This window comes from Pleuronectes platessa, chromosome 8 (assembly GCF_947347685.1).
Source record: "Pleuronectes platessa chromosome 8, fPlePla1.1, whole genome shotgun sequence".
Lineage (NCBI taxonomy): Eukaryota > Metazoa > Chordata > Actinopteri > Pleuronectiformes > Pleuronectidae > Pleuronectes > Pleuronectes platessa.
Genome location: NC_070633.1, coordinates 2,560,680 through 2,582,471, shown reverse-complemented (window position 1 = coordinate 2,582,471; position 21,792 = coordinate 2,560,680). Strand labels below are relative to the sequence as shown.

The following is a 21,792-nucleotide window of genomic DNA, read 5'->3' as shown; positions in this document are numbered from 1 at the left end:
GATTAGTCATAGCTATCACTTAAGTAGAGTAAGTGTTCTTACACTGAGAATTAGTGGAGTGAAGTGTAAAGTATAGCACTACAAGTACATCAACATCACTACTTACAGTACTAATATGTAAATACCTATAACTTTCCATTACTGGTGACTTATACAGAAACAACAGGAGCAGGTGTTTTAACATACACCAAAATACAGATGAATATAAACAATAGATATATATTAACTCCCTAAATCCATAATTGCCCAATTTTTGATTATTAACTTTAACCATAAATATGTCACCTTGCCAAAGAAGACTCATATGGTAGACTTCCATGTACACACACACACAAACACACACACACACACACACACACACACACACACACATTAATACAAGCCTATCTGGAGAGCTGGTATGATGTGTGCATTAGTAAGTGAGCTAACACTAGCCAGCAGACTCCTTCTCCCCTGTGGCCTATTAGTCAGCGGAGCATTAGTGTAATTACACACTCCTCAGTTCCTAACGCTGCTAGGCTGCTCTAGCGTGTCATTACCATAAATATATATCGCCTGGAATAGGATTTACATATATAAACACTTTACATGCTATTACATTCTTGATTGAGTTTGTACTTTGGAATGTGTTTAAATAATTGGCACAAAAAACGGCTCGTCCACTGGTCAATCAAGGCTCAGCTAATGGTTTTCACAATTGGACAAAAGCCGCCCTCAACATGAGCTGATGATGAGTATTGGTCTTACCCGCATCTTGCTTATTACACATTTTATCCCTCATATTTTTATATAAGCACTAAGCAGCAATAATATTTGGAAGTGATATTGGAAGAAAGATCATTATTAAATGTAATTTTTTATTAATAAAATAATTATTTGCTTAAATAGCCTACCTGAGCAACTAAAAGGTTTTTGAGTGGTGTCATATCATAGAAGCTGACAGATATAGTTGGAATGATATAAGAGAAACATATGGTCTTTTCTTCACCCACTTTAGTCACACTGTGCTTCTACTTCTAGTTCTGGACTGATAGTAAAGTCAACCCGCACCTTGTCCAGTCAGGAAACGTTGAAGCAAGCACAACTGGGCTGTTTTTAGAACGAGCACTGCATCCTACTTCTTAGAATTGTTTGTATCCTCTAACTTTAAATTTAAAGGGCTTTTGTTTATGACCAAATATAGCACCTGCAAAGATAACAGTCTCATGAGCTCAAGGTGTACCATTGTAAGCATGCTAACCTACTTATCTAGCATTACTATAAACCAGGGGCGGGGAAGGTCTGGCCCCAGCCCCACACACAGACACATGGTCAGTGAAGCAGAGATGAGAGAGGAGACCTCTGTAATGTGAACGAGGCGGTTTGTCAAATTAGTTTAAGAAGAGTGGCAACAAAGGTATCAATACAGGGTTTCCACTACGGACTGAAATTATTACTGCGGCTTCTTTTTTGGAATCAGAGCAGAAGCACTGGTTAGCTTGTACCATGTACCAAGTTTGTACCTTCACACCTGTGCTCTCTTTACACTGTAACAATAAACACCAACACTTATCAGAGGTATACAGACACGTACAAATACAGACCCAGAAAAACACACACCTTAAGGGAACTCTGAAATACTAACCTAATACGATACAGGACTAAATGCTCATGTAAACCATAACCATATCGTTCTTGTTTGATATTTATTCTAGAGCAATTTATGTTAACAGGGCCTGAGAGTCCATTTTATTCATTGTTTAAGTCATGTTTTGTTTATTTTATTTATGTTTATGATATTTTAATATATTTTCCTTTTAATTCAAATTTCAGACTGAATATTCTTAAAAATTAAGTTCATTTTCCTTAAACAGGTTGTACTTGTAGGTTTATGCTATTACCTTATCAGTATATCAGTAGTATAAAATTGTTTTTAAGTGATAACAATAATATAATTTATCAAAATATTTTCTTGGACAATATATCTAACAACAAAATTTGTTGTCATGAAAAGCCTGCCTTAATATTTGTTATAATGCACCAAGTTTGAGGTTTCCTTTCATAGTGAAACATATCCAAGAATTATGGTATTGTAAATTTAAACAATCCCTAATTTAACCAAGAATCAAATCGAGACCTTGTGGATCAGAAACAAATCGATTTGGGAAATCAGTGGCGATACCCAGCCCTAGTTAAGAAATCACCAGTGTAATGTATATGGGAACTGTCATGAACAGGTTTAACAGTGTGGTTAATGCGTAGATATCTATGCATTAAACTATTGACTGAAATTTCGGCTTTGGCTCCTTCTTAGCAGCATTTTTATGACAGCTGATGATTTGTTGAGAGAAGACAATATCAAGCAAGTTAAGAAAGGCTTTGTTATCTGTAAAGCCATTGCCACTACATTGCTGCTGCTTACTGCGGTCACCTTACTCAATCGCAGTGAACAGGGCCGACTCAGGCCATAGGTGACACAGAAAACCTCTATGGCCTAAGGCTCGGAAAGTCAGGGCACTGAAAGACTAAAATGTACATAATTATTGTAGTTATCAACAGTTAACATTATCAACAAAAACTTTTAATTTCAATAATCTTGCATCCCTTAACTGTCGTTGACACTGTCTACCGCTGTGGGGATAATGGCTGCAATGTGATGAGCAATTGTGCTTCACTCAGCCCAAGTTAGTGGCATGAGGCTAACTGACTGTTGGCAAATTTAGCTTAGATCAGTTGCTGGAATGCTTCAATTATTAATAGTATAACAAGTATATGTTACAAAGATATTTCAACAAAGAGGTCCAAAGACTCAAATGAAGAGAATAAGAAAAAACAATAGGTACTGGATGACGTATGTCACATTGCAGTAATAAAGATTATGCTTTTGTAGCTGCAAATAAAGCAAAATACAGCCTGATCATCCACAGTACATGTTGCTGTGTTGCCATTTAAAGGGATTGTCTGACTGAATAAATGAAATAATGCAGAGTGGATTTATATGTATTAGAGCTGTGAAAAATAACGCGTTAACGCGTTATGATTAAATTACAGGATTAATTTTTTTTTTTTTTTTTTAACGCATTTAACGCATGCGCAGAAGGACCTTCCAATTCCGCCGTCTCTGCACTAGTAGATGGCGAAACTGAAGTCGAGCTTAGAGAAGCCTACCTCATGAGGTATATAGAAGAAGTCCACGCTGGTTTATTTACGTCCTCCCGGCTCATCACACACAGTGAACGATGGCAACTCACAGAAAAAGGATGTTGATGACGCGACAGTTTTTGCTGAATAAAGTGACACCCAGCGGGTCATAATGCTTATGTTATCGTGTCTTAACGAAGCGGTTCCCCGGTCTTGTTTCCAAACTGCGTTGCTAATTCAAAAGCTGCAACAGCTTGAAGCTACACGGAGGCAGCTAGCTTCCCCCCAGCTTCCACACACAGTCAGCACGGACACCCGATACTAACTACTACCAAGTGTTTGCTTCTAACCTGACGGTGTTTGAGAAACAGTGTCATGAGAGCCGTGGGATTAAAGTCAGCGGGTTTTTACGCTGTTCCCACCGCAGTTAGCATGGTGGCTAGCCCGCTAGCCCCGTTATCAAAGTTCGTTATAACCGTATGTGACCGTACACACATGCTGTAAGTGCTCTAACCAGCCACCGTCAGCCGGACAACGCCGCTGGCTTAACACACTTGTCACATTAATCATAGAGTCGTAGTTGTGATTTTGGTTTATTGTGATGTAGGTGTAGAACAGGAAGTTTCCATTCCGAAATGCTGGCGTTAGCGGACCAATCACAGCCAAGTGCTATCCGTGGGCTCTCCGTCATTTCGACGTGTAGTTAGAAAAATGAGAGCTGCACGAAAAGCTCTCCGTGGAGCCTCGGAGAGGCACGGAGAGGGCGTTCCACGTTGGAGAGGGCGGTCCTATCTGTCCGTGTCCGTCAAAACGGAGAAGCATACATTGGCCTTTAACCACCGCAACGCGAAGCATGTGTTGGTCGGCGAGGGGCGTTCAAGTGGAATGCGCCAAACCAGACTCACTCGCAGGACACATTGTGCAAAAGAAGCGGTCAGCTTTACTGTCAGAGAATTTGAACAAGTTAGTTTGCCTCACCAACTGGCTAAAGAACGAGTAGCTAAGAGGGCCTTTAGAGGCATTAGATTGTATCATGGTGTGGTTAATGGTTGTGTGACAAAAAATATAAAAAATGTCAACCATCCTATGGCTAAGAAGCTCAAATAATTTCTGTTTGATTTAAAAAAAAAAAAAAAAGTTTTATTCAACAACACAATGGCTAAGGAGCCCGAATATTGTTTAGGATGAAGATTATATTAATGTTCCATATGGAAAAGCAATGATAACTGCTGAAGAACTGCTGAGTTGCAGCACAAAAGAAAAGTTAAATGTCATAAATCTTGTTTTCACAAAAATATTCCGAGAAAATCGGTAATGTGATTAATCATGATTAATCCATAGAAACCTGTGATTAATTTGATTAAAAATTTTAATCATTTCACAGCCCTAATATGTATCTATATAGAGGATATCCAAGACTGGTGCTTACTCTTTGCTTCTAATAGAAAATTGAAGACTTGTGCATGTATGCAAAGATGTTTAAATTTCTAAATGTGCAGAGACAGCGTTTCCTTCAGGGACCCTCTGCACTGCAGGGGATACTGGGGGAGGTCTTTGTTCTCCTAATTCGTGTTTGAGAAGTCAACAGTCCCAGAAGATACACTGCACTACTGAATTTAGAGATGGAATCAAATGTAACAGCATAGTGTACTTTACACTCAGAGCAACATGGTTGTGGAGGCCAGTTTTGATGTTGAATCAATTATTTATTATTTAGGTGATTAGAACATACTGAACAAACGACTCGTGTTTACAAACATTATCTTTATGGTTTTCTACCACCATCATATTGTATATTGACTTCATCACTATTACTTTACACTGCCTTGTTTCATTATATCCTGATGAATGTAATCTTGACTCATTGTGTGATGACACTGAAAGGGAAATGACAGTAATCTACTACTCTAAGAGAGTAATCTTCAAACCTTTATTTTTAACTGTTGAATATTTGTGAATTTCTGTTCACAGATCTTAAGATACTGTATAGAAACCATTCAGCCTTTTACCCTTTTTTATGTGGCTATCACCTGTTTTCTTTCCATCTTTTACTATCATCTGTATTTGCAGAGCTGGTTTGTCCTTGGTTATCAAATCTTTGAGGGAGTGACCTGGACACATTTCCATGAGTGATCCACAGTTTCAAATATCCCACCCTTATGGGTCATGGCACCATCCCTGCTTTAATATGCCTCATCACATAACAGCATTTCATTCCTTTTCAAATGTTCCAATGCTTCAATGTTTTATTAATGATTTCTAATCTATTGGTCTCACTCCAAATTACACTGATGACATCCTTGCAGTGCTTTGAATAGAGGTCATGAGGAGCTTTATTGGTGTTTCTTTTATTTCCCTTTGCTGTCTTTACCTCTGTGTTTGTCATAGATTTGTTCCTTTCATGCAATTGTGGTTCACATTGTGATTGATAACTGTGTGAATGTGTTATTTTTCTCCAGGGGAGGATGAGCTGGAACTCTCTCCCTACGATGACACACTAAAGGACACTCGCATGGCCTCCTTAGTGGCAGGTAAAACACACTCTGGGATATTTGCACACACATACACACAGTCATTCATGTGGTCTGTCTTATGATTACATGATTTGAATCAGCATCCATCAGTTATACATGTATGTGGAATGACAGACAGCTCTATAGCCGTCCTACGCGGCTTACAAATAATGCCAGCTCATGAAACAAGCTGTATTAATCAATAGATAATATAAATTAATGACTGAGGGAGCTCTGCTTTTTGCATTTGTTTCCCCTTTCTTCTGTCTCACTTTATGGCCACAGAGTTTCTCCTTGCGCACACAGTCTGCTGTTGTTGGGAACTGTAGATTACATTATAGGTCTACTATTTTCTGAGGCTGTTAATTTGCATTATGGTGGAATTGCTGTGCTGGATTTGAACCCTGATTGTTGAAGCAAATTATTATGCACTGTAGACCCTTGAGTAAAATAAATGCAGTCAATCAATATCGTTTTGCCCTGCTGATTCTGGGGCCAAATTTTTTTTAAACCCTCATTTCTGTTTTTAGAACATGGGCCACACTGATAAACTCATACAGTTTTTGCCAATTTAACTTTTTCTCACTTGCTCAGCCTCATCTTTCATGCAACTGGATGGTGAGAACCAATGCCTGAAGGCGGCACAGGACTGTGGTTTGTACGAGAAGTGTGGCTCCCTGCGATCAGAGTATGTCCTGGCCTGCACCAAGCGGGTACCTGGGTCCAACCGGTGCAACCAGCACAAGTGCCACCGGGCCCTCCGGCGATTCCTGGAGAGGGTGCCTGAGGAGTACAGCCTGGGTGTCCTTTTCTGCCCCTGCACTAACACCCTGTGTGGTGAGAGGAGAAGGAAAACCATTGTACCCTCCTGCTCCTACCAGGAGATGGAGGGACTGCAACTTAACTGCCTCCATCAGCAGAGTTTCTGTCGAAGGGATGACCTCTGCAGGTGAGACTTTAAACTTGGGGCTTATATTATCAGTAACTTATAATATTTGAAAGGTCTTCATGACAGCTCAAATGTACTGCAGAACTGATCACATATATAAACTGTATATACTATATATAAAAATCACATAAAACATAGCAACTGATAGTGTATATATATATAAATGTACATATACATAAGAATGTAAATAAGCCAAATATGAATTTATTATCCTGAAATGCACTTACAGTCCTATCTAAAGGGAAAAGGCCATGGGAACAATGGGGCCAAGGCAAAAATATGAAGGAAAAAAGTGATATTGACACAGAGAAAACAACATACATTAAAATGTGCTATTGCTTCAACTGTACCTTAAAACATGGGACTGAAACCCACTGTACCTAAATTTACATGAACGCAAACACACCCAAACATACACTCACACTCAAATGTCCTGCCCATTTCTTGTTTGATGTTGAGTTGCTGTTTGTGTTGTTGCCAGGTCCAGACTTGCTGATTTCCTTAATAACTGCCAGCCATCTCCTCTGACGGCCAGCGGCTGTCTGAAAGACTCAGCAGGCCTCTGTCTCCGAGCATATGCTGGACTCATCGGTACGGAATGCGGGAGGGGGGGGGTGTTTGTAGTTACCTATCTACACATCTACAGCAGCTACTGTCGTGTTAGCACACAAGCAATTTTTAAAGTTTGATTATATATCAGATAAGCTTTTAAGTGACTTATAAAGACCATTTAAAGTTTTTACATATATCGATTTTTTTATTAATCATTGAAGCTAATTCTTTAAAAGTCCCTTGACCCGTGGCCCCGCATAACTGAACCAACCCTGCATGGAAGACTGGTGTTAGTTTGTCTATGATATTTGTTTTTTAAGACACACTGGCAAGCCCGAGGGGAGTGACTGCAATTAAGAGAGATGAAAAAGTAGTTGCAGTTAATCATCTTGACAACAAAATTAAATTTTGAATAGACTCTTTAACTTTAAAAAGATTTGATAATATGCAATCTCAACCAAAAATTGGCTGCACAGAATGCAACGAGTGGATAGGAGGAAAGATAGAACCGACTGGGAGAGTATTGGGTTGTAAGTTTGCGAAAGGGCTGATCAGACAGAGCAGAAGTGGAGGAGAAGCAGCAAGATAGAAAATGAAGACCCATGACCACTTACAAAATTTGTGGATACTGAAAATTATAGTGGTTTTTCTATTAGACTCACAGACACACAAAAAAATTGAGAAGTTTTCTGTTTTCCACTACAGAATTCAACTCTAGTAGTTGTATACCATTCTAATATGAATTGGAAAAGTTCAACCATTTCTTCTACAAATAGTTTATTCTACTGATTTGCAATGTGGGCGGCTGTGGCTGAGGGGTAGAGTGGTCGTCCTGCAACCTGAAGGTCGGCAGTTCAATCCCCAGTCTGACCCATCTACATGCCGAAGTGTCCTTGGGCAAGATGCTGAACCCTGAATGGCCCCCCCATAGAATAACAAAGTGCTGTGAATAGATGCACTGTATGAATGTGTGTGTGAATGGGTGAATGTAAAACTGTACTGTAAAGCGCTTTGAGTGATCATCAAGACTAGAAAAGCACTATATAAATACAAAAACATTTACCATTTGGATAAAAACAGTTGGAAGAAACATAATGCTGACTTGCTAACATTTTTCATAAATTTAAAAGAATTTTATCCAACAACTTGCTAATTCTTTTCCACTAACATATTACTAGTGTGTATTGATAATAAATTTAGTACAATATGCACAGATGAAGGGAAATGATCCGGCACAAAACTTGTTTATTAAAACCTGTTGATTTATGAATACATGTGTATTCCTGGATGCAGTCTTGTGTCTAAAAAACATGCAACTTTCATGGTATTATTGTTCTGCATGTTTATAAATTATGTTAAAAAACAGTGTAGTTTCAATCTTGCATTATTTTAGGTTCAGGGACTACAGTTACTAAATATGGCACATTTAAAGATACCCTAACCCCTTCCATTTTTTATTTGACCTTGGAAACTAAGCAAAATGTAATTCTCAAAATGTTGGAACGTTTTTAAGTTTAAGTGGTAAAAGTTCATTTTCAAAATCTGAGTTATATGATTCTATAATTGCGTCAAAGATGCATCAGCAGAAAACCCCATGTTTAAGTTTGAAAATGTTGTTTCAGCACCCTCAGTGAAGTCGACATCATGTTTTTTCTGCAGATAAGCTTAGCTGGAATTGAAAAAACCAAACTAACGAAACCTTTTCTGATTTGTGCCCAAATTGTTCAAAGTTAAAAGCAGTGGAGAAGCCGTTCAATACTGGCAGCCTTTTCGCCCATGGCACGATTAGTCTCCAGCTGCTTTATTAATATTTTGCATTTACTATGATAAAGAATTGTTGAAAAAAAAAAAAAGTAAATCCTTTGACAAATTTTGCCCCTTATCACCTACAGGTACCATCATGACACCCAACTACATCAGTAACAGCTCCGCTGACGTGTCACTGGGGTGCAACTGTGAAGGCAGTGGTAACCAGTGGCAGGACTGTCTGCGACTGCAGCGTATGTTCACCGAAAACACCTGCCTGCGTGAGTCTGTCTAAAGTCTATCCACATGTTTCATATACTATTTTATATGCTATCTCAGAAGATTATCTTATCAGATGATTTTGATCAAATTTCAGACAGTTAATCATATTTTTTGTTTAACCAACTGAAAAAATCAGTCAACTGCTTCAGGATCCTAGACCGGGATTTCCTTATCACCTGCAATGGACATAAGGCAAATCTTGCTGTTTCTCAGGCTTCTTAATGATTAGCATAAAAATATGACTCCTAAAGATTGAATAAATAACATTGACATTTTATGTTCTGGTAAATATTAGACATTAAGTGATTGGTTGGTTCTTGAGGTCAATAGGTTGACTGGGAGAAATGGGCAGGTGTTATGATCCGAGTAACTTTGACAAAGGGCGAGTCATTATGGCAAGATGGCCAGGTCTCCACAAGACAGACTATCCCATATGCTCCGAATTGTAAGGAGGTTTGCTGTGATTCAAGTTGCAGAAAATTCAAATGATGGTGAGTGCATCATAGCCAACTTTGTGTGTGGCTTTGAGGCTGCAGAACTGTTAGGAGAGCCTCGCCAAGCAGGTATTTTCCCAAATAAATATGCATTTAATTCAATTATTGCAAAATAACTGATTCATGAAACACCTGAAACTGGGTCTTAATGGGTCTTATGGGTTTGTAGGCAATTTATGATTAGATTACTTTAAGGTGTCTACTGTGGTACTTGATACAAGTTCACTTTAATCCAAAATGGGTAGTAGGTTGATTGAATCAAAGACATATCCTACAATGCATTGAGACAAATCCTCATTGGCGAGGTTATTGGATGTTTTAGGTCTTTCAACATCATACATTCACCCAGCTAGGGTTGATCAGATCCTGTTTTGTAGCCCAGTAACTTGGGCCCACAAATCACCATTGACCCAAAACCATCTGAAGAACCATTTATCTGCTTCCATGTTGGTCTTGATGGCTTTCTGCTTTTGCAGTCTCAGTGATATCTCTACCCGGCATTTTTTTCCTCACATTTAAACGCAGCTGGAGATTCTCTGCTCGGACACATTTACAACAACAACAACAACAACAACAGAGTGAGCTGGGCTGCTGGCACATACAGTGAGGACATCCTAATCTGATAACACAGATTCTGAAATTAAAAGAAAAACTTTACACATCCAACATGTGCATTCACCACTTGTTTATGTTCAGTTGCAAACTGATGTACCAGTGAAGGAGGCGACTGAAAAGTATTCATGGCTTAAGGGAAAGCTTCCGGGGATACAGCCCTTAATGCCCAAGCCAGGCGATGCCCATGGTCCCAGGAACATTGGTCCTTGGTTCACTGCAGCTAATCCAAAGACATCTGGAGCCTTGTCTACAGATAAACTCCCCCCCCCCCCCCTTAAGTCCAGTTGCGGCTCCCACTTTGCACACAGATGTAAGCAGGCTAACTGCTGATCTCAACACTTTACCACATCACATTCAGGGTTAGATAGCTACTGTCCTTACCACCTTATCAATGCCAGCTGTGGGAAGGCTCCCAATAGCTTTAAAAATTATAAAGCTATCAATTAAGAATAATAAAAGAATCAATTAGAAATGATCCGGTTATCAATTAAGAATAGTTAAATAATGAATGAAAACAATAAAATCATCAATTAAGAATAATACAATCTGTAATTATTATTTATCGACGACGGGGCACCACCCTGGTAACAATCAATCAATCTGTAAGGATCAGTCTCAGTTTATAAACGTTCAATTACTAAACTCAATATTTAATATTAATGATTGTATAATGAACAATGAATGGTTTTTAAGTTTGAGCACAGGTCATAATCCAGCTGTATTCACATACATATGCATAAATAATCACAAGATACAGATACTTTAATTACACTAGAATCTATTTAAAGACAATAACATCAATATAAATCAATGATTACTATTCTAACAAAACTCCACTATATCACAGATAACGACAGCAGCACTTATCACAATTTAGAACAAACATGTAATACCAGTGGTACATCTATGTGTGGGTATGGGTGAGTCTCTGTGTGTGTGTGTGTGTGTGTGTGTGTGTGTTTGTGTGTGTGTGTGTGTGTGTGCGTGTGTGTGAGAGAAAGGGGGAGTGGCAATGGCGTAAAAACGCAGTCACTTGGTGACGTAGTCTGGCCGAATTCAAGATGGTAGTACACTCACGTGATTCGAAATGGATGATTAAGTTAATGGGACCATTCAACCTCAGTGGGCGTCTAGAAACACAGTGGGGGTCCCTGAAGGACACAGGGGAATCATCAACCAATAGGGGACAAAACTCTAGGCTGGCTTCAGCATGTGTGGCTTAAGAAAAACTCTAGAACTGTTTTTTAGTCTTGTGTAGGCCTTGAACTGAAACCCATTGTGTGGACTCTACCCGATCACCAGATTGGCAAATCCAAGCCTTAAATTTACCTGGTAGGCCAGTCCATTGTGGTTGAGGCCAATCTCAAGCTCTATGTTTGTTGCCTGGATTGCTGCTACAATCAATGATCTTGCAGAGACTCTGGACTGGTTTCACAGTAATTGATTGGATTGCAATGCCATCTTAAAATAACTGAAACTGCTTTCTGTCTCTTCAATACCATGGCCCTGGAGTTATCAGGCTTGATACTGATCTGTTCGCAGGAATGAGCTAAGAGCCTTATTCTCTTGTATATAAAATTACATTTGAGTATGAAAGTGCAATAATATTAATTTGAATAAAGAAATTTAGATGTGATTGTTAAAAATCTTTTAAAAAGAAAAGAAAAAAGCAAGTTTTGTAACTGTTACAGACTTTATCAGTGGGGTAGTTTGCCTGCCCATAAATCAGTAAAATATGCCGTTGCTCTCACTGATCTGAAACTGTGAATTTTGGAATGACAGTTGTGAAGGAGCCCACAACAATCGGTTAGCTAGTGATAACACTGAATATAACTATATGTTTATAATTTAGTTTGAGTTAATTTTTTTGCTCTGTATATGGCCTCCAGTTGCTTGCAAACATAAAGTTTGGGGCAATGACAGATGAACCAAATAAAGCTTGGTATTTGTAAACTGTCTCTGAATGTGATGGACTAGATGCTGCTCTTGTTTCTGTTCTTACATGCAAAAGTTGTACGCCACTTGAGGCTATGAACATTGTCAGCATCATCTTTAATAAAGTCTTATTATAATAAAGTTTCACTTCTGCCATTTTCACTTAGGGCAACATCTGTGTGCTGTATAGTTAGTGAGAGATGTCACTGCCCCTTGCACCGATTTGAAGAGATGTAATTGGAAGATTACTTAAATTTAGAAATAATAAGCCCCCCTGGTAGAGCTGCCGCCCCATGAGGTTCGATCCCAGCCTGCGGCCCTTTGCTGCATGTCGTGCCCCATTCTCTCTGCCCGCCTTTTCACCACTAAACTCTCTCTCCTTACTATCAAATAATTGCCATAAAAGCTCTTAAAAAACTCTTTTTTTTAAAAGAAGTCTATTTTCTTAATTTTTCCAGTGAAGAAAGATAACCAGAGCTGATCGATGCACATTTTTATTGAGCACCAGGGACCGTTTTATACTGAAAAGCATATTTCCCTCTTTGCTAAGAAGTGAGATGGATCTGAACTGCCCTAGTATAGTCGTGTTCTCCCTGGTTATCCATACAACTTCCAGTTGACATAGTTCTTTATCTTCTGATGTTTTTCCTTTCAGCTCGTCAACAAATGTTCACGTCTGCTACTGTTGAAGGGTAGGCTCACATGTCACTTGTATTTGCACCATTGATAAAAATCTGAATCACACTTCCCGTCTGTAGGGGGATCCTGAAAACTTGTCTAACATTGTCCTTTAATCGGGGATCATATGGCTGAACTGGGAGGTCAAACACCAAACATTGTGTTGTGAGGCAACAGTGCTATTTAATTTAATAACATTTTATTAAGTATAGTGGTATATGTATATCTTACCATACATTACCTCAAAGCACTTTAGATAGTAAGGTAAGAGACAACAGAATAGTATAACCACAATACAATCTGCTAACCACAGCTAACCACTGTGCTACAATGCTCCACCAAGCCTCTAAATTTCATTATAAATACGTTGTAATTGATTTAATCTGCCTGCTTCTTGCAGTAAAGTGAATGTGCTGCCTGCCTGCAGTGTTGTCATCATAGTATTGTTCTCGGATTTGGTGTCATTGTGCCTGTACAGACACTCGAACAAAAACCTGCACTAAGAGGCTGACCATGTCCCGCTTACCACACCCTCTCTCCAGCCCTGTACAACAGATGTACAATATCATTTTAATCTTCTGGTACGATACTTAACATTTCCCATTCTTTCTATAAACCCTCATTTTATTTTGTGCTTCATATTTTTGTATGAAAAATATATAGTGAGGAACTTTCTCGTTTGCTTCACCTCTCGATGTGCGATAATTCACATCACTTTCACCGTCTACGGAGAACTTCCTGATCTAATCAAAACATCTGCTTTTAACCCCTGCCACTGCTGTTGTTGCCAAACCTCAGTGTACAGTAAACCACATTAAACATTCTTTGGGGAACTCTGTCGATCAGATGTCCACAACACTATTGTTCTTGTATTTTAATGATGGAATGCATTACAGCTCATGATCCTCCACATGCCATTTATCTCTTAAATCTTAAGAAGCAATTTAGATAAAGAATTGGGGGATTGTTGAAAATATAGAAAGTCCCATTTGAAGTCATGTAAACTATTGTTTTCTAAGTTATTGTTCATATGAAGCCTGTTTTAAAAATGTATCTCAGCCTCAGAATTATGAAATCAGAATGTATGTGTCACCGTTAATGATACTTTGAGGAACAGCTCAAAGGGAATAATTGAGAAAAAAGACTTTGGTGTGATGTCTGCTGAATCTGTCTGGGTGGTAGGCTCCTGCAGCGATGATCACAGCTTGAACCGATCTCTGCTTCTTATATATCAGCTATACAGCATAAGCATTCACAAGGGTGTCAGACCTTTTTTCATAACTAGAATTAGCATGTGTCCTGCGTCATCTGATCCCAAGTGGACAGCTCTTGAGTTCAGGTGTGAATGTGGCCACAATGCATTGAGGATGTTTTGAGATCTGATCACACAGACCACAGGAGGTCTGGTCTGTCTATATCCACACTCTTCTAGCAGGATGTCAAGGAATGTACTCTGGAGCACATTGAAAGACCACCTACTCAACCGATGAATTTACTCATTTGCATTCTCAAATTGAAAATCGCTTGCTTTGCCTAAACAACATTTAAAAATTGGTGAAAGCCCAAAGAGTTCCAGTACAAGGGTGTTAAACATGTTGGGTGTTAAACATGCCGATTTTTTCTACATCCCTATGTTTAAAAAAATAAATTCCATTTGGTCTTTGCAATCTAAAATGATGGATGTTTTTAGAGCCAGTCAAGACACATTTGGAGATGCATTCCGATGCCAGGTGGCGTATTAAAACTGCCAGGTATAAACAGGGTTTTACAGTCTGTGTCTGTAGCAAGAGGCTTCTACAGGGCTCAAGAGGTGTGACATGAAACGCTAGAGGCTAAAGACCTCTGGCTGCCACTCAGTCACAGCAGCTGTCAATCAAACTGTCAATACACACTGAGCCTGCTATGTCCAAACAATAAAGTCTGGATCAATGCATCAATGCACTTCCCATAAAGCTCTGTGATTCATCAAACTGCCGACAGCTCGAACAATAAAGCTGCCAAATAGATATGAAGTTTCACGCCCACCCAGCTTCACAGCAGTCCAGCTGAGCCAGCACACACACACACACACACACACACACACACAGACACACACACACACACACACACACTGGCACTGACGATGCTGTGTCTCTATGCAGGTAATTCTATCAGTTGGATGGGGAGCCCTGGCTCCATGCCCGCAGACGTCACCCCCCCTCCTGCTCCCAGGCCCTCCCCATTTGATCAGGAGGACGAGCTGCTGAGCAACAACCACCTGCCTGAACACAACAACATTGTGAGTACACTTTAATCACAAACAACTCCTATATATCTTGGTGAAGGTTGCAAAGGTTCTGCAAGTAGGGGAGAGCGGGGTAATGTGGGACATCGGGTCATGTGAGACACCCCCTGTATCTAGGCAACGGGACACATTTGTGGTCATTTGACCATTATGTTTTCAAGCCCCTCCCATCCCCCCCTTGCCATGAAGGAGAAGTTGGTGCTGGTGCTGTGGAAAGTATGTTTTTTCACAACAATGTGTTTTTTGCATGTAAAAGTACATTTTCTTGCTTTTAACTTAATAAACTGTTGTGTCAATAACAACCCTCAAAAGATTCATAAAGAAAAAAGAGAAAGGGAAAGTAAAATCAGTAGCCTGGGGTGCAGTATCTGAGGTAAAGAGTTTTGAATTCTGTCCTGTTAGATAATGTGAGTCTGCCAACTCAGTAACGTACAGACACTGACAGACACACAGAGATGCAGAAAAGTGCTGTCAACATATGCTAGCTGTATAAGCTGCCCTTGTCCAATACTGACCATTAAATAGTGCCCAATCCAATTGTGGACCTGCTGGCTACTGTAACCTTGGCCAGACTGGTATGGCTGTGGCTCCGTGGCTCCCAATATGCCTCAGTGCCCGAGATAATCTTGGCCTCCAGACAAGAGGGGATTCCAACTCTCTCCTCCTCAGTTGCCCTCCTCCTCTCGCTCTCTCTATCTCTCTCTCACGCTCTCTGTCCGTCTGTGTCTCTCTCCCACTGAATGGATTAGATGAGGTGCTGGTTGGAAGCAGTGCATCAGTCAAGCTTCATTAGTATGAATTTATTCATGCCCATATGTCTCCCACCTCTTTCTCTTCCACCCAAAATCCCCCTCTACTCTCCTTTCTTTGTTCCTCAATCACTCCATCCCACCTTTTCTTCTTTTACTCACCTGCTCGACATCTCCTGATCTGTCTGTCACTCAGCTGCTTGTTTCTTCAGGGGAGCTTTTGCTTGTTTCTCTAAAGTGATTTTTCCAGAGTTTGAAAGGTTTCACTTCAAAAAGATAAGCATCCTCTCCAGCAGTGGAACTAAAAAACGTCACATTCAAAGGCAGAGATGAGTGCTATTTGTTTTAAACGTTACATTTCTGCAGAGAATGTGTAGTAAGGTGGGATGTCATTTTGCGTTCCTTAATTTTACTATTTGCAGAGATACTCATGTATGTATGCATCAAATCAATTATTCAATAAATACAATTTTATTGGTGCAGCCCATATTCACAAATCACAATTTATTTGATATGGCTTACCAAGGTGCGCCATCCTCTGTCCCTAACCCTAAACAAGAGTACGGCAAAAACAAAGATAGAACCTCAGTGAGAGCCACATGAGAGGGATCCCTCTCCCAGGACGGACACAAGTGCAGTAGAGATGCAAGTAGCTGAACACTTCAACCAAAAGAAAACATCCAAAATAAATTATTTTAAGTATTAAAATAACAACGGCCTCTTGTTACACAAGCAATCACACCTCCAACCAATTCCCAAAAGGCGGCAGGGTTGAAAAGTGAGAGGAAAATAAAAGAAGCAACTACAATCATAACACAATTGCCCTGTGAACATATTTGACATGCCACTGTGCATTCACCAAGATTCAGTCTAGAGAAACATAATTCTACCAATAACAAGTTATTGTTCTAAGAGGTCCATCATATAACAGTGCACACTCACGTCCCACGTCACGACAAACTGAGGTAACTGCATCCAAAATTTTTTGTAGTTTTCCAAAACCAGTGATCTGCAATCTAACCCACTCCAGGTAGTAAATGGCCCAGGTGTTATATAAAACTGGCTATTTTTTCTTCACAGGACTTTGTCTTTTCTTTTCATGTTCATTTTTCTGTGTTCGACATAACAAAAGTTTTCAGAAAAGATTCATCATCCACTTTTCATCAGGGTGTTTCATCCTGCCTTTGTGAACTTTCTACACACTGGTATTTAGATGTGGACAAATCATATATGTCAAAAACAGATTTGTTTCAAGTCAAGGCACAAGTAGACATTTCCTTTAGGTGTCGGGGATTTATTTACCACTGACTAATGTATGGAGCTAAATTCATGCAAAATCTTGACAAACACATTCAAATTCCACACCATTCACTTGCAAAATACACTACATATTTCAAAAAAATTATGCTTCAGAAACAAATAGCCTTCCCCATGTAAATGTATAAAACAATTGATTCACTCTAAATAAAAAGAGTGATATTTTACAAGTATGACACAACCTGCTGTTGTTGCCTGGAAGTTGAATTACTCAGTACATGTGTGAGAAATCCTCAATATGACACAACACCGGAAAAATCATGACAAAAGTCACTTAATATATTTTGTGTCATACTTGTAGAATATCTGCTTTTTGTCTTAATGGGATATATATTTTGTATTTGTAAAGCGGAAGGCTATTTGTTTCATTTATTAGAAATATGTAGTATATTTGTTTGACAGGTGCATTTTGTGTTGGCTAAATAAAATGCATTAGTGAATGGTAGGAAATTAGTAAAAACTTGTTTTGTTTGTTTGTTAGGTTTTGGCATGATTGTAGCTCCATTCTATTGCCTCTGTTAGAGTTACTAATAGGCATAAGAGCCTTTATTTGATCAACTTGGTCTCTACAGCTTTTTTGACTGCTCTCTTTTCTGGTATCACAAGCTATGCACTGAGCTCGTTTTTGGTTCTCTCTCTCTGTTATCAGAAGTTGAATAATTACATATAATATGATCTGTCGCGGAATAGTTTGTAGGAAGTTGGCACGAAGGTGGAGTGAGGGACTTTTCATTACTGTAACCATATTTATAAATGTTCTGTATACTCTTTAGCCCAGTTATCTTTAACATTAATTAAAAATGTCACTGCGGTTTTGAGGTCCACCACCAATAAGATATAATAGTAGTAGATTAAAGTTATAAGACTGTTAATAAAAGATAGTGACTAAGAATAGCTGTGCAAACCTTATGAAAGTTGATGTTGATCAGAGGAGGCTCACTCTGTTGGTCAGGCTGTATATTTTTAACATTCCATCTTAAATGATTGTCAAAGACTGTACATAATACTGACTGGAATCCTTTTCACAAATAATTAACTAAATAATTTTCAAATCAATACAAAGGGGATACTAACATACCTATAATTAATATCTGCACCCTGAAGGAAAACTGGATAACTGCCTTGTTTACGGCTTCTGCAGCTGTCACACTAGATGATGAAAAGTTAAAACCAATCAAAAATATAAACTGCATAAAGCAAGCAGGCATCAGAGGCAGTATTTCAATGGAATGATAGAACAGAATATTATTATCAGTAAAATAACTATTTGCACACAAGATCCTAGCATGGGCCTTGGGCTCCTCCAGATGCTGCTGCCTAAATTGAGGATGAACAGCTGGGCATAACTTAGCAGTGTATCATATTCATCAATAGCTATAAAAGTTTCGAACAAAGACTTCTGTTGATCAAAAATGAACACACAACACATTTAAAGGTCCCATATTTCAAACTTTTGATATGTTTTTTTTGAAGTTTTGATATACATAAGAAGATTTATTTCCGCCAAAAACCAGCTCAAAATTGTATTACATCTCTTACTTGCTTCTCTCTGGAGCTCTAGAGAGAGGTTAATTAGCCAGTCAGAGCTACTTTCTGAGTGACGCACATGCAGCAAACCACAGCTTGCTACTGTAGCCTCATGAAAGTTATCGGATCAACTCATCAAATGCAAATGGAGATGGCCAGTGCTGAAATTAGACGGACAGTCATATTCAGACGAAGATTAAATGGCTGGTTTGGTGTGGAACTATACACCTCCGCCTTGGGCCTGGTTCCACTGCAAATGCCTGGATTATCAGTTGCCATTTGGATGCCCTCCCATGGTGTTGCAGTATCGTGGTCCAACACAGGAGTGCCTGAGCCTGCTGTCCTCTCCTTCAGCTCACTCTCCTCCGCTGCTAGTTCCTACAGGAAGACTATTTACGTACCAGAGTGCATTGAGACAAGTCAGGGAAGCATGCAAGTCCACAGAAATGTTATCCATCATGGACATTAGGGAGGTGGGTGGTTGGGAAGCTGGGAAGGCTTGAATTGTTTTGGACTGTCACTGCAGATCAGAGACCAGCAGCAGCGTTAAGGCAGGTGCAACAAAACAATGTATACTATTGGTGGCGTAATGGCAGAATACTGTGCATGGGTATAATATGGCAGAAATAGGCTTTAAAGGCATCAGGCAGGGTATTCATTGTTCTGAGCTCTAACACAAGTTGGTGGAAAGGTTGCAGTCCACATGGACATTCATAATTATACTCTTCTTCGCTCCAATTATCACTGGAAAACCACAGGACAGAAGTGTTCCCTTCTTTCAGCAGGAATGATAGAAGGAGACACCAGTCCTACAATCATATTGGTTGACTGCAAGAACTTGTTATCTCTGGTTTCATGCATGAAAGCTGGACATTCCTCATACCATACCTCAAAAAAAAAACACAAGCCCATGTAAAGGCCCAAGGTTGCAGCCATACAACGTTTTTGTTTGAAAATGCATAAATTGTAGAAGGACATTAAGCAAGAGCAATGTAAGAGGGATGTGATATGCAACAAGAATGCAATAATTAAGGATGAACTGGTTTATGCTGGGCTTGTTTCTTCTTTTTAAATCCTCTGGTTTGATCCCTGCCTCGGAATCAGTTATTGAGTGTGTGTGACTGCATACATGCAGTAAATACAAAACAGAAATAAGACAAAATTCAGTGATAGAACTAATCAAATTTCATGTCAAATTGAATATATAGAGAATTCATTCTTTCTAATCATTTTAAGTTTTATTATCGAATACAAATACAGTTTGACCAAATTAAATGAGTGTACCCGACACACAGATCTACACATATTAGAGAAATCAAAGTAGATCTTTACCATGGACTTTCTGAACGTTTGGGTGAACATTGTAATAGCATTTTTTTTAAGCACTGTAAAATGTGAAAATGCTGACATCCCCACCAGCTTTGACTTACAGTCTCCTCCTTGCCAGGTGGTGGAGAGCGAGGAAGAAGAGGATTTGACACAGATAGAGGAGGAAGGTGATGAAGGCGACCAGTTCGACGTCATCCCGCTGTACTCAGAGAGGGCCACTGTCTCCAACCTGGGCTCCTCTGGGACTGGGGTGGCTGCATCCCTCAACACCGGCCCTGCTAAACCCATACTACTGCTCCTTCTGCTCCTTTCTGCCTCGTTCAACTGGGGGTAGAGCGAGGGATAGCGCAAATACACACACACACACACACACACACACACACACACACACACACACACACACACACACACTCACATGTAACAGACCCTCCAACAGTCCTGGACTAATTGAAGTAAAATTATAAGAAGAAATGGACTTCACCTTTTGTCAGTAGCATCCCCTCACTTCTTCACTCCTGCCCTCGTTCCGTCCTTCCCTCCTTTGACAATAGCACTTTGGTCGACATGGTCTGACTGCAGCTGCTGTGGTGTATTCATGTCCTGAGAGCATAGGAGACCTTGCCGTTGCAGGACCTTCACAAGCTGCCATCAACCGATGAGCATCATGCTGCTGTTCCACACGTAGGTCCAGAAATATTGATTCAACTCGAAAAGGCCTGCTCAGTTATTGGCAAGTTAACACTGGCAATGTTAGCTAAGGTGTGTCATTGTGTTGATTGGCTACATTCTTGCTCTGTCATACAGACAACAACTCCAAACAGATGTCCCAAAAGCTGATGATTTGAATGTCCTGTAATTTATAGATGTGATTTGCCAAGATGTTTGGGGGAAAGTGGAAGTTAGGTAAATATATGTCACATCAAACTTTACAGTTTCTAGACATTACAATAGACTAGCAGAAGTAGCCTAAAGTGTGATTATTACTCCTTTCTCATAATATATTATCCATGATGCAGATTCAAATGGTAATAGCTGAATACCCAGAAAAAAAAGAAACAATAGATCCAGTATGTTTGTTTTAATGGGGAATCTACAAAAGGGAACATCTTAAACTCATACACTTAAATGTATTGAATCTATAATTTGCCTGTCCACTACTACACACTACTATGATGCTGCAGACTTTTATTGAAAATTCTGTTTTTATCTTTTTATCTATTAAATTGCTACTTTTTATGTTACAGGTGTTTTGTAAATATGTTGACTTGAGATGCAGCTATCATTACCTATTGAATGTTAACAATGTTATTACAAGGCATTTCACACACTCATTATTGTTCTCGAAAAAAATGCCTGATTTTTTCTGTCATTAAAATCCCTGGGCAACTGGTCCAAAAATGACAAAAAATTATTAAAATGCTTTCTAGCCTCTCTCCCCACATTACTTGGAAATCTGTTCAGTAATTTTTTCGTAATTTGCAGAGGTACTAATTTCACATCCCAACACTCTTCCAACTTTGCTATCTAACCTTGTCACTCAGTCAGCTACACCCACATCCATTCTTTATAGTCCAGCAGAGTGTGGAGCATAATGAGTGAAGAGTCACTAAAGAAATGTTGTGACTGGTGCAGACCGGGTGTTTTTGTGCTTGGATGTGAATCTATCACTAATGTAGAAATGCCCCAAAGCTGCAGTCAGACC

At 39.4% G+C, this 21,792-nt stretch overlaps 1 protein-coding gene across 1 annotated transcript in view; it reads left to right on the top strand.

The window, feature by feature from the left end:
* gfra3 (GDNF family receptor alpha 3) overlaps positions 1 to 21,331 on the top strand; it is a 30,815-nt gene extending 9,484 nt beyond the window's left edge. Inside the window, exons 3-8 of the mRNA XM_053429417.1 lie at positions 5,580 to 5,651; positions 6,228 to 6,582; positions 7,064 to 7,173; positions 9,027 to 9,161; positions 15,026 to 15,162; positions 20,209 to 21,331. Of these exons, the coding sequence (XP_053285392.1) occupies positions 5,580 to 5,651; positions 6,228 to 6,582; positions 7,064 to 7,173; positions 9,027 to 9,161; positions 15,026 to 15,162; positions 20,209 to 20,424 (1,025 nt within the window). The 3' untranslated portion in view covers positions 20,425 to 21,331. The remainder of the gene's footprint in view (positions 1 to 5,579; positions 5,652 to 6,227; positions 6,583 to 7,063; positions 7,174 to 9,026; positions 9,162 to 15,025; positions 15,163 to 20,208) is intronic.
* Positions 21,332 to 21,792: the final 461 nt, after the last annotated feature.